The following is a 12,119-nucleotide window of genomic DNA, read 5'->3' as shown; positions in this document are numbered from 1 at the left end:
GAACGGTGTTTGCTTTCATTTTATGTCGTGTTTCCATTTTGTTTTCCCAAATTTGACACAGCACTCTCCAGTTATTGCTGTGTTATTATTCTGAAAAACTAGTATTAGTCCCTCCTAAATCAGCCACCGTCTCTCGAATCCGTGAGACGAAGTCTCTATTTTTTTCTTAAAGTGATGGAGTTGGGAATGGTCAAGTGGTCCAGCCAGCGACCAGCGACCAACCACATGTGACTTTACTTTCTCCTACAGACTTACTGGCCAGGTCTTACACTGAATGAAAATCCGATGTTGTGTCACGGAGAAGATAAATCAGTCAACAGTAGGTGTACCAGCACACTCACCAAGACAACGTTTGTTAGTTAGCCCCTCCTAGATTATTCTGCCAAAGCAAACAACCCCTAAGCTCAATGAGTAACAATTAAGGGTTTGGTTCTCACTCTGGTCCTGAGCCAGTCAGGTCCCCATCCTCTGTGCCCCCAGTGCCTCTGCATGGAGGACTGGAGCTAATGCATGGCCCCATTTCTGCCTCAGGGCTGAGAACGAAACGGTGCTTGGCAGCATCTTGCCATGGCTTCTGCTCGGATGTGACAGATATCACTTCTGCCCACATTCCATTGGCCAAAATGAGTCATCTGGCCAAATTCCTCCCCTCCAAAACAGTCACGGCAACCCCCACATGCACAGAGATGCCTGTTGTGTTAAGGAGGACAGTGAATAATTGGAAATGATTCAGAAATGGTCTTGGGGGCACCTGGGTGACTTAGTCGGGTAAGCGTCTGACTCTTGATCTTGGCTCAGGTCATGATCTCATGGTTGGTGAGTTCGAGCCCCGTGTCAGGCTCTGCACTGAATTCTTTCTCTCACTGTCTCTGCCCCTCTCCAGCTTGTTCTCTCTGTCTCTCTCTCCCAAAATAACTTAAAATAAAAAAAGAAAGAAATGGTCTTGCCCAGGAGGGAACGAGGCCATAAACACCTTTACTCATTTAAAAATAACAAAATGATGACTTCTTGATTTTTTGATGTCATGCCCAAGCATGATGATGAGTCTACTTGACTCTAATCATCTTAGGGAATTGTCCCAATAGATTAACTAATACCTCTTATAAATGATAAAGTCAAAGACTGCTCAACAGCCCTATATATTTGGAAGTCAACCCACGAGAATCAGAGTTATTTTATAGCCCATGGGGATATAAGCCCCAAAGAAAATACGACCATATTTCCGGTAGAAAGTTAACCAGTCATATTTAACTTAATACCAGATTCCAGCCCAATCAGTCTAATCAACCATACAAATTCATGTCTGTAACATGTTCTTCAATATGTCAATTACCCTTCAATTACAAATTAAAATTAAAATACAGCTTTTTCGTTTTTGCTTGATCTCTCATCAGTGACTTCCACATGGACCTGAGATCCACATGTGTGGGAAATATGTTTCTGACATGACCCAGAAGGTCATAGATCCCACTCTAAAAATAGCTACAACTTTGGGGCTCTTAGGAGGCTCCGTCGGTTAAGGGCCCAACTCTTGATTTCGGCTCAGGTCATGATATAACAGTTTGTGAGTTTGAGTCAACGCGTCGGGCTCTTCGCTGACAGCGTGGAGCCTGTATGGGATTCTCTCCCTCTCTCTCTGCCCCTTCCCTGCTCACACTCTCTCTCTCTCTAAGATAAAGAAATAAACTTAAAAAAAATAGCTACAACTCTGTTCTTCTCAGACTACAAAATACTAGTTAACTTACTTTCCAGCACTCACTTTCAAGGAAGGGACAGTTTTTAAAGTCACAAAGGTGACTTTGCCACGGACACGCATCCGGTGTGATAAAAATGCCAGAGTCTCACTTTCTGTTTCACATTTGTGGAGCCAAAACCGTTGTAAAGGGTCAACACCTGTTAGTTTCATGAATGGATAATGAGGAAGGTGACAACAGAACACGGAGGATTTGGGTTACTTAAAACATACATTATGACATTGGCCCTGAAGCGAGCTGAAGGAGGTCCTGCAGTCCTGGAGCTTGAAAAGAAATAAACACACCAGATTCCGTGAATGTTCCTTCCAGTCTTCCCATTCGGTATTGATTTTAAAGCTTACTTAGCATATCTGTCAGGACGGTAACCACATCCACTTAAAGCCTGGTATTAAAACCCAATATTTAATTTGGTGTGAAATATTCCCTCCCACCCCCTCCTGCCCTCTGTGTGTCCACCCACCTGTCTAGGACATAGAGTTATTTCACGGGAGAGCCTGCAGAAAACACTCCCGAAAATCTCCTTGAACTGGTTAATAGATGCCATTTGGCTCTTTTATAATAAAAGACTGGTTTTTAATAAAATCTGTCATTCTCATTTAAAGTGAAACGCCTGCACTTAACGTGCATTCTTTCCGTCTACCCATTATAATTCTCACCCTTTGTGTGTGCTCTACTCTCCTTGTTTCTGATGGAAGAAGCCAGTCTCCCAGGCAGCCCCGGAGGCAAGGGATAGATGAAGAAGAGAGGGTAGACTGTGCTTTTGGTTTTGCACTGCGAAAATGATGCTAATTCTTTCCCTCAGCCCTTCCCAGCTCCCCCCTTCAAAGTCTCAATCTAGGAGGTGATGGGGGGGGGGACTAGTTGGGGAATAACGGTAACTAAAAGTTACCGAGTGCTCATCAGCAGGCACCGTGCTGACGGTTTGCACGCACGGTGTCATTGTTTCTACCGTGAGTCATACTAGAGTCATTTCAAAGGCGAGGACGTGAGGCTTGGTGAGAGCAAAGGAGGCGCCTTATCCAGCCCATCAGACATAAAGGGGAGCGCGCTGTCCCTCCTCTGCTTTCCTTCTGTTCCCACCACACTCCCCTGGGCCAGCTCCATAAACACACGCACACTAGATTACACGCCCTTGGACTGTTCTAGATCCTGAGATAACTATTAGAAAAAAAAGGATCTAACACCTGGGAACAGGATGAAAGATGACTGGATGTCCTTTTTGCCATTCAATGCGACTTACATGGAGCTTATCCTTTAAAATCTGGTTCTGGGTTTGGTACGTGCTTTCGTGCTTCATACAAGGTTTAAGACGAAAACCCATTGCAAGCTGTCTCATTTTCCATCTACAGGCACACCTCGTCGTATTGCGTTTCGCGTTACCCGATTCGCAGATACCGTGTCTTTTACGAGGTGAAGGTTTGCGGCAGCCCTCCCTGGAGCATGGCTCTTGGTGCCATGTTTTCAACATCATTTGCTCACTTCGTGTCTCTGTGTCACATTTGGTAATTCTCACAATTTTTCAAACTTTTTCATTACTACGACATTTGGTATGACGTTCTGTAACCAAGTGATCACAACACACTGAAAGCTCAAATAACAGCACGTTTTAGCAATAACGTATTTTTTTAAATGTTTACTTCTTCTGAAAGAGAGAGCGAGCGAGAGCTGAGGAGGGGCAGACAGAGAGGAAGAGAGAATCCCAAGCGGGCTCCAAGCTGTCAGTGCAGAGCCCCGTGGAGAATTCCATCTCATAAATTGTGAGATCGTGGCCTGAGCCAAAACTCAAGAGTTGACTATTTTACCAACTGGGCCAGCCCGGCGCCCCAGCCATGAAGTTTTTTTTTCTTTTTTTAATGTTTTATTCATTTTTGAGAGAAAGAAAGACAGAGTGCAAGTGGGAGAGGGGCAGGGAGAGAGGGAGACACAGAATCCAAAGCAGGCTCCAGGCTCCGAGCTGTCAGCACAGAGCCCGACACGGGGCTCGAACCCACAAACCACGAGATCATGACCTGATCTGAAGTCGGACGCTCAACCGACTGAGCCACCCAGGTGCCCCATAAAGTGTTTTTTAATTAAGATATGTACATTGTTTTTCTAGACTTAAAGCTAATGCACACTTAACAGACTACAGTATACTGTAGACAAAACTTTTATATGCACTAGAAAACCAAAAAATGCATTTCACTTGCTTTATTGTGATATTTGCTTTATTGTGGTAGTCTGGAACCAAGCCCGAATATCTCTGGGGCATGCCTGTATTTCAAATGCAAAAAACATCACCCCTCACAGGCTTCCAAAGCAAGCAGCAAATACCAAGAAAAATTCACCTTTGGTTTGCTTTTGAAAATCAACACGTTGCCCTGTAAAGGCTTAGAAATCAATGCAATAAATTGTGCAATGTTTCAGCACTGGCCTTTAAAAAAAGTTAAATAACTAATATATGTGCGTGTTGGAGGGGACAGAGCTATGTACCCACGTGACACAAGAGTAAAAAACGATCTTTTTTAGTTAATACTACATGCGGCTTGTAAATCTGTACAAGCAAAGGTTGAAGCAATTTACTGAATCTGATTGGACACTATTGGCTCTGTTCATTTGCTGAGGTCCACAGGGAAACTCTGTGCGCCGGCGGTCAGATTTTTCTGATTTATAAAAAGAAACAAAAAATTTACATTTCATTCCTGGTTTTTCAATCCCAAACTGGTAACCCCAGGTCGGGCAAGAGGGTCCTTCCCTAGTCAACATTCATGGAAGGACATGCCATGAGCCTGCCTGGGTTTAAATTTTTATCAGCACTCAAATGCAAAATAGCCCCCTAGGTTCAAAGATAAGACATCTCTGGAAGTGAGTTTGGAAACATGGGTGCCTCTTGGAAGACGGGGGCAGAACATCTGCCCATGGTTATAAGAACTTCATCCAAAACAGGGTCCCCAAAGGGAGCAGGAGCTGTGACAGAAAGGGGAAAACTGAGAACTTAAAATATTATGAAAACCAGGGGTACCTGGGTGGCTCACTTAAACAACCGACTTCAGCTCAAGTCATGACCTCATAGTTTGTGAGTTCGAGCCCCACATCCAGCTCTGTGCTGACAGCTTGGAGCCTGGAGCCTGCTTCGGATCCTGTGTCTCCCTCTCTCTCTGTCCCTCCCCCGCTCATGCTCTGTCTGTCTGTCTCTCTCTCTCTCTCAAAAATAAATAAACTTAAAAAAATTATGAAAACCAGTGTGTAAACAGCTCAAAAGACAGCAAACAGAACTCTATTTTCCCAAGACTACTCAGGATCAGGCTAATGGCCTCCAGTATTTCAAGTTCACGGCCAATTACTAACCACTGACTTATAAATAAGTTATTTTTTAAACTTTTTGACAATTATGTTTGATGTAGCTAAATTTGTGTCACACACCAACAGCCTGGAGATACCTATTTCAAAGGTAAAAGAAATTAGTTCCTTCTAGAAGGATTATGAATATCTTATCGGTTCACTTGCTCATTTATTGTAGAGATGACAAATCTCGGGTTTACACGTGACAAATGTCTATTACCTGCTGTGATATCCCTCGATGGATGTCCGGGCTGGGAGAGACTCAGCTTGAGTTTTCCATCATTTAGAACAAGGACAAGAGCCCCCGACCCGTGTTTTAACTGACTGGTCAGCAACAGCCCTGCTCTGTTCCATGTCCGAAACTGGAAAGCGACCGACACTTTGTCCTCTCCAGAGGCACCCGGGAGAGCCAAGTAGCTGCTGGAACTCAGAAAAGTCACAGGGACAATCTGAAGGTGTGAGCACGAGTAAGACACATTTCCCTGTGAACACAGCAAAAGAGGATTTAGGAAGGTGCCGGAAGGATACTTCCATTTCACCAACAATGGGTTTTCCAAGATTTACAGTATCCTATCAACCTTCTAGCAAACTAGGACTTTCAAAACTAGGCTTCCCCATCAAACTTAAGTCCAGATTTACCTTACAGGTCCTTCAAACCACAGCCCCGCCCTCTCCGGGCAAACCTATTTCTGAGTCCTTCAGGGGAGTTCTGTCTTCTCCATTTCTGGGCTTTGGCAAAGGAATCTCGAGCCACATCTTTCCCAGGCCTTGTGCTGGACGTGGGATACAACAGACGAGACAGACTTCTCCCCTCAAGGTGTTAGGTGTTTATATCTGGTACGAAGCCCAGCACCAAGGACCACCTTCTCCAAGAACTTCCCTGAATTCGCCTTGGTAATGTAAACGTGCTTATAGCTGTGTCACTCAGGTGACGCGTGTACATCTGACTCAGGTGGGCAGTATGCTTCTGCACATCCGAAGGGAAGGATGTGGCCAGGTGACCTTTCCAAAGGCAAACAGGCTGCCTCTCAGAAGCTCTCACGGGCCGGGTCGCCCAGGGTGTTCACCCAGCCTAAGGTCTGACCTGCCTGGCAGGTTTTTATAACTCTTTCATTCTATTTTACCAAAAAAACACACACCTTTTATCTTTAGATTATTTCTCTGGCTCCAGGAGCAAACTTATTTTTAATCGCAGCATTTGGAAAAGAAGGAACTTAAGTTCTTAACATAACTCGAATTAAGATCTCTACTAGAATTTTTGCCTGGGATTGGATACATTTTCATAAATTCCAGAGGAATATGTACCTAAACATTGCCATTCCTCTCCAAAATATATTATGCAAAGAAATACAGTGAGATGGGACTTAATTCAGCAGACGCCAAAGCATCCACACCATAAAGGCACTGTAGTTAAGTCATTATGGTATTGCTATAGGAATAAACGTAACAGCAGAGCCCAATAAATAACCCACAGAAAGATCTGAGAACATATGTACAGTCAGTGTGTAAAAAAAGGTACGATTCAACTTAGACACAAAAGGCTGGGCTTAATTACTACGTAGTATAAGAATAAATGGGTATCCCTAAGGCTTAAAATGACAACTGATCCACAGAAGGAATAAATCCTAGACAATCAAAGGCTTAAAGATATTTTTTCAATTTTAAAACACATAAAACCAGCTTAAAACTTTTTCCCGGAAAATCCGTGAGACTATATCTAGCATCTCGGGTTTTAGAAACATTCCAAATACTACAAAGCTGTAAAAAAATACATAGACACATTGACCACATACAAATAAAAACATTTATATACTCAACGCAGCATATAACATTTAATATAAAAGATACGATATACAATACATAATTATATTAGAACATGACTTCACATTTAATATAAAATTGATTAGTCTGAAAAACCTATCTGGACCCTGAATGACAAAGGGTAATAATCTGCCAAACATAAAACTTTCTTATAAATTGACAAGGAAAAAAATCCTTTAATAAAATTAAAAATGGGCAAAAGAATAAGAATCAACAGTGATCAGAAAAGCAAATCCAAACGGACAAAAGATTATTTCACTCATCGGTAGTCAGATAAACACGACGTAACCATCCCCTATTAGTTCATGTCTGTTGAGCTGGCAACAGTCTGAGAGCTGTTTGACGCGTGTGGCTGCCTGACATTGGATGGAAGGACCGTGTCACACACTGCCGATGGCAAATGTCATGTTACAGTTTTGGGGGGGGGGGGCAAACAGCAACATGAATTAAAATTCCAAGCTGCATAAAACTTCCAGGCAAGAAATTCTACTCCTGAAACTTTTCCCACCCAAATAAAAGACCCCGTATCTGAAAACAAAGGTGCGACTGCCCGTTGGTGGTAAAACAGAAGTAGAAATAAAGCAAACGTCTTGATTAGAAAATGACTTTCCTAATGGCAAACTGTGCAGCCGTGACAACATAGACCTACACCTGCTGACCTAAACGAATTTCCACAAGGTTTAGCGGAGTCAGAAAACCGAGACTGAGAAAAGCTTCTCTAAAACGATCCCCTTTCTGTAAACGGCGCTGGACATGGAGGCATCTACGTTCACACATATGTGGGTGAACCTGAACCCACTGATCTGTACAGGATTCGGTTATAAGGGCCCAAACGTGGAAGGACGGGTGCTGACTTAGTAACATGCCAGGCTGGGCGAGGGCCGGCAGCCATATGGAGAGACGGAACTGTCACAACTCTCCCATCCATCTTAGGGGTTAACCTGCTTCCAGAAAACAAGCTCCTTACTTTGCTGACCTAAGTCCCTGCATCCACAGCAGACAGACCACTGGCCTTGAAGACAGAGGGACCCAAACTCTCCCAGCCAGTCGGTTCAAAGCCACGTCCACTTTCTCAACAGCCTAGACCTAACCTTTTTTAGCACGATGTTTTTCCTTTGGGAGTCACACAAATGCTTTTGCTAACCTCCCCCTTGCGTATCCGCAGACCCTGCCCCCCTTCGCAGAAACAACGGAGCGCTCTCGCACATCGCAAGACGGAACCAGATCCCCACGCACAGCCCCTGAGCACTGAGATAAGGTTCGAGGCTGGCATCACCGAGGCTGCCCGTGATCAAGAAGTGTCGGAGAAATATTTGAGAAATTTTGCGTCGGCTTCCATACGTACGTAAAAATTAAGAAAGAACGCGATGGGGGGTAAGGAGCACACTTAGAATGAGCAGCGGGTGTTGGGGGGAAATGTTGAATCACTATATGGTACACCTGAAGGTGATATTACACTGCTTGTAAACCAACCGGAATTAAAACTTTCGCCAGTAAGTTGCATTTTAAAATCTAATCGATTGGGGCGCCTGGGTGGCGCAGTCGGTTAAGCGTCCGACTTCAGCCAGGTCACGATCTCGCGGTCCGTGAGTTCGAGCCCCGCGTCAGGCTCTGGGCTGATGGCTCAGAGCCTGGATGGAGCCTGTTTCCGATTCTGTGTCTCCCTCTCTCTCTGCCCCTCCCCCGTTCATGCTCTGTCTCTCTCTGTCCCAAAAATAAATAAACGTTGAAAAAAAAAAAATGTAAAAAAATAAATAAATAAATAAAATCTAATCGATTAATTAACATGGACTAAATATGAACTGAAAAGTATATATGACTGGTACTTTCCCTGCCTTCAGGACAGGTGTATTCTAAAACCGAACCAATCAGGCAAGCTGCAAGTTGCAAGTTTCTCTTGACCTCGCAAACAGACTTTCTTACCACGACGAGGGTCTGCGGTTTGCGTTTCTTGGACAAATCAATGATATCCACTCCATTATAATAGAGGTTTTCGAAGCAGCCGTGAAAGTTTTTATGTGGGAACACCACTGATTTTCTGTGTCCGGGAATCCCTCCGAAGCTGATCTTAGAAAGAAAAAAAATGACATAAATAATATTGTTTAATGATTTTCTGATTATCTGCCTAAAACATTTATGACGAGCAGGCGTACAATAACTGTCGCAAATCTATCCAGCATTATTTTGCATTATCGTGTTAATTTCAAATGAAGTTTTCGATGTAGATTTTGCAATGTTTCATTATATCTAGATAAATAGGTTAAATACCCATCTTGCAAGGTGCCGCTCAAACCGACTCTGTCACTTTAGCCGATGGGGAATATCGCACATCGATTTCCATGGTCACTCTTGATCTATGCGACCATACCTCTGCCCGTGATGACATTCTACTTTATAAACCTTTCTGGAACCCAGACTTTAGGGTCCTGGTCCTTGCGGTGGCTCTGCTGATAGGTTAGAATAATAAAGCCATTGATAATCTCATTCAAGGCCAGGCTCTCCAGCTGGCCTCCTCTGCTGAGGCCACTTATCCTAAATGAATGTTGAAATCATCCCATTTGCTCTGACAGATGTGCTGAGCAGAACCGGCGGAACAAAAGGGGCATTTCAGCGTAGGGTCGACCCGCGTAGGCAACACACTGCGAATACGTTAAACCTTTAAATATCCCAAGAAATGGTATCTGGAATCCTGCACTTCTGGCTCTCCTGCTCCTCAAAAAAGCATGTTGGAATATACAGGGATCACTTCTCCGAGGTCCCCTAGATCGCTAATTCCGTGTAGGATTGCCCTAAAACACAGAGAGATCTCCAAGGTAAGTGTTGACATCCGACACCAGACGTAACACCAAAGAACTGTCTGAACAAATCATTTTTAAGCGCGGCCTGCTGTCCCGGTAGCTCTTCACGCACACACTTCCCAGCTTTAACGCCCACTGCCTCTCGTGTGAAAACTAACATCGACGAGTGATGAAACGTCTCGACGGCACACGGGCACGTCACGCGCCGACGTCAGCCGTGGGAAACGCTTCACCGGAATTCTGAATTGCTAGCCAAGGGGATTTCTCTGTGTCGTGCCATTTTCCTAGAAGGTCAGGTTGCATTTAAATCCGTTAATACTTAAAAAGTAATTTTCACACCTCATCATCAAGATCCAAATAGCGGGACCCGCCCTTTGCCTGGAAATGCTGCGTGTGCCTGTCCACGGTGAAGTTGACGTGTGCGTTCAGGAGCTCCAAGAGGACAGAATGCCAGTGCTGGTCGTCCAGCAGGCTGCCCAGGGTGAGGGTCACACGGGCGTCAGGGGACGGCAGGTCAGCATGGCCTAGAAGGACAGGGGAAGTAATGCACCACTCCAATTCAACACTATGACGGCCACGTGGAGGGCAGCGTTTCTCACAACTACACTTTCCTTCCCTCCTTCTCTCCCAAGCACTGGTCGGCTGCTCTGACATTAGTCTCACACACAACCTTCTCTCATTTGTGAATAAATTCTTCCGCATTTCTTGTTTATATTATTATTATTATTTAAATGTTTTATTTATTTCTGAGAGACAGAGCACAAACAGGGGAGGGGCAGAGAGAGAGAGAGAGAGAGAGAGAGAGAGAGAGAGAGGGAGACCCAGAATCCGAAGCAGGCGCCAGGCTCCGAGCTGTCAGCACAGAGCCCGACGCAGGGCTCGAACCCACGGACCATGAGATCACGACCTGAGCCAAAGTCGGACGCTTCACCGACTGAGCCACCCACGTACCCCTTGTTCTTCTTATTATCAATTATTGCATTTTCATTTTTCTTGAAAATATCTTCTTCCTGGGACCTCATTTCTTTTTTTTTTTTGGTTTTTTTTTAACATTTATTTATTTCGGAGACAGAGAGAGACAGAGCATGAACGGGGGAGGGTCAGAGAGAGAGGGAGACACAGAATCTGAAACAGGCTCCAGGCTCTGAGCAGACAGCACAGAGCCCGACGCGGGGCTCGAACTCACATACTGCGAGATCGTGACCTGAGCTGAAGTCGGACACTCAACCGACTGAGCCACCCAGGCGCCCCGCTGGGACCTCATTTCTAATACTACCTTAAAAATCCAATGCTCCACCCTTGCCTCTACAATGTTATCAGGTTATTGACGAAGTACAAACGGTCTTATACGGTTATCAAGCATTAAAAGTTTTCACAGTGAAGTATGCTCAAGATAAATACATGTTGCCTGGAGCACACCTCGACCAGAGGACAGTTTGCCTCGGATGTTCTGGTTTACAGCTGTTGCTCCAGAGTAATGACTTACAGGGTCTCCCTTCTTTCTCCAAAGTGTTCTGGTTGGGGTGCCTGAGGGCCTCAGTCGGTTAAGCGTCCAACTTCGGCTCAGGTCATGATCTCACAGTTCATGAGTTTGAGCCTACAGTCGGGCTCCGTGCTGACGGCTCGGAGCCCGGAGCCTGCCTCGGATTCTGGGTCTCCCTCTCTTTCTGCCCCTCCCCGGATCGGGCTCTGTCTCCCTCTCTCTCCAAAATAAATTTAAAAATGCTAAAAAAAATTTTTTAAAAAGCGTTCTAGTTTCAGGATGAGTTAACTACGTAGCTGTGAAAAATTTAACACAAAAAGATACTTTCATCTCAACAAGCTCATTTTCTTATTTTTTTTTTTTTTTCAACGTTTATTTATTTTTTTGGGACAGAGAGAGACAGAGCATGAATGGGGGAGGGGCAGAGAGAGAGGGAGACACAGAATCGGAAACAGGCTCCAGGCTCCGAGCCATCAGCCCAGAGCCTGACGCGGGGCTCGAACTCACGGACCGCGAGATCGTGACCTGGCTGAAGTCGGACGCTTAACCGACTGCGCCACCCAGGCGCCCCAACAAGCTCATTTTCAAAAACACCACCTGGTAGGTTTTTACCTGAATTAAGGGATAAGATGAGTCTTCCTTTAACTAACTCCAGGGTGACGTGTTTGCCATTTTGTCCTTCTCGGTGGAGTAGAATCCCATCGGTCTGCCTGGTCTTAAATTTCAAAGAAATGACATCTTTTGTTGGACTCACGGACTTCTGATTCAATGTGTATATCAAGGAGCTCTTTCCATCAAAATTAACCACCTCAGATCCTACAGGGGGAGACATTAAAAAGTAACCTAAGTACAACATGTCTTTATTAGTGCATTGAGATGTGTAAGTCAACACACACATACGCAAGGGGGAAATCCATGTGGCTAATTTTCCCTTCCTACCAG

At 44.7% G+C, this 12,119-nt stretch overlaps 1 protein-coding gene across 4 annotated transcripts in view; it reads right to left on the bottom strand.

Annotated features, from left to right (window-relative positions):
• The window catches only part of LOC112868541 (contactin-associated protein-like 3), a 194,066-nt gene that overhangs the window by 85,208 nt on the left and 96,739 nt on the right, over window positions 1–12,119 (bottom strand). For 3 of the 4 annotated variants that reach the window (XM_086684866.1, XM_086684864.1, XM_086684865.1), the window contains 4 exons: window positions 11,790–11,993; window positions 10,034–10,218; window positions 8,820–8,963; window positions 5,296–5,557 (listed from right to left, as the gene is read on the bottom strand). In XM_086684866.1, coding sequence (XP_086540992.1) covers window positions 5,296–5,557; window positions 8,820–8,963; window positions 10,034–10,218; window positions 11,790–11,993 — 795 coding nt within the window. Of the gene's footprint in view, window positions 1–5,295; window positions 5,558–8,819; window positions 8,964–10,033; window positions 10,219–11,789; window positions 11,994–12,119 lie in introns of those variants that run through there. The other variant, XM_086684867.1, reaches the window with a different exon arrangement.

This window comes from Puma concolor, chromosome D4, assembly GCF_028749965.1.
Source record: "Puma concolor isolate L17-30 chromosome D4, mPumCon1.1.hap2, whole genome shotgun sequence".
NCBI classification, from domain to species: Eukaryota; Metazoa; Chordata; class Mammalia; order Carnivora; family Felidae; genus Puma; species Puma concolor.
Note: the sequence above shows the minus strand (reverse complement) of the source record. Positions and strands in the feature narration are given on the sequence as shown.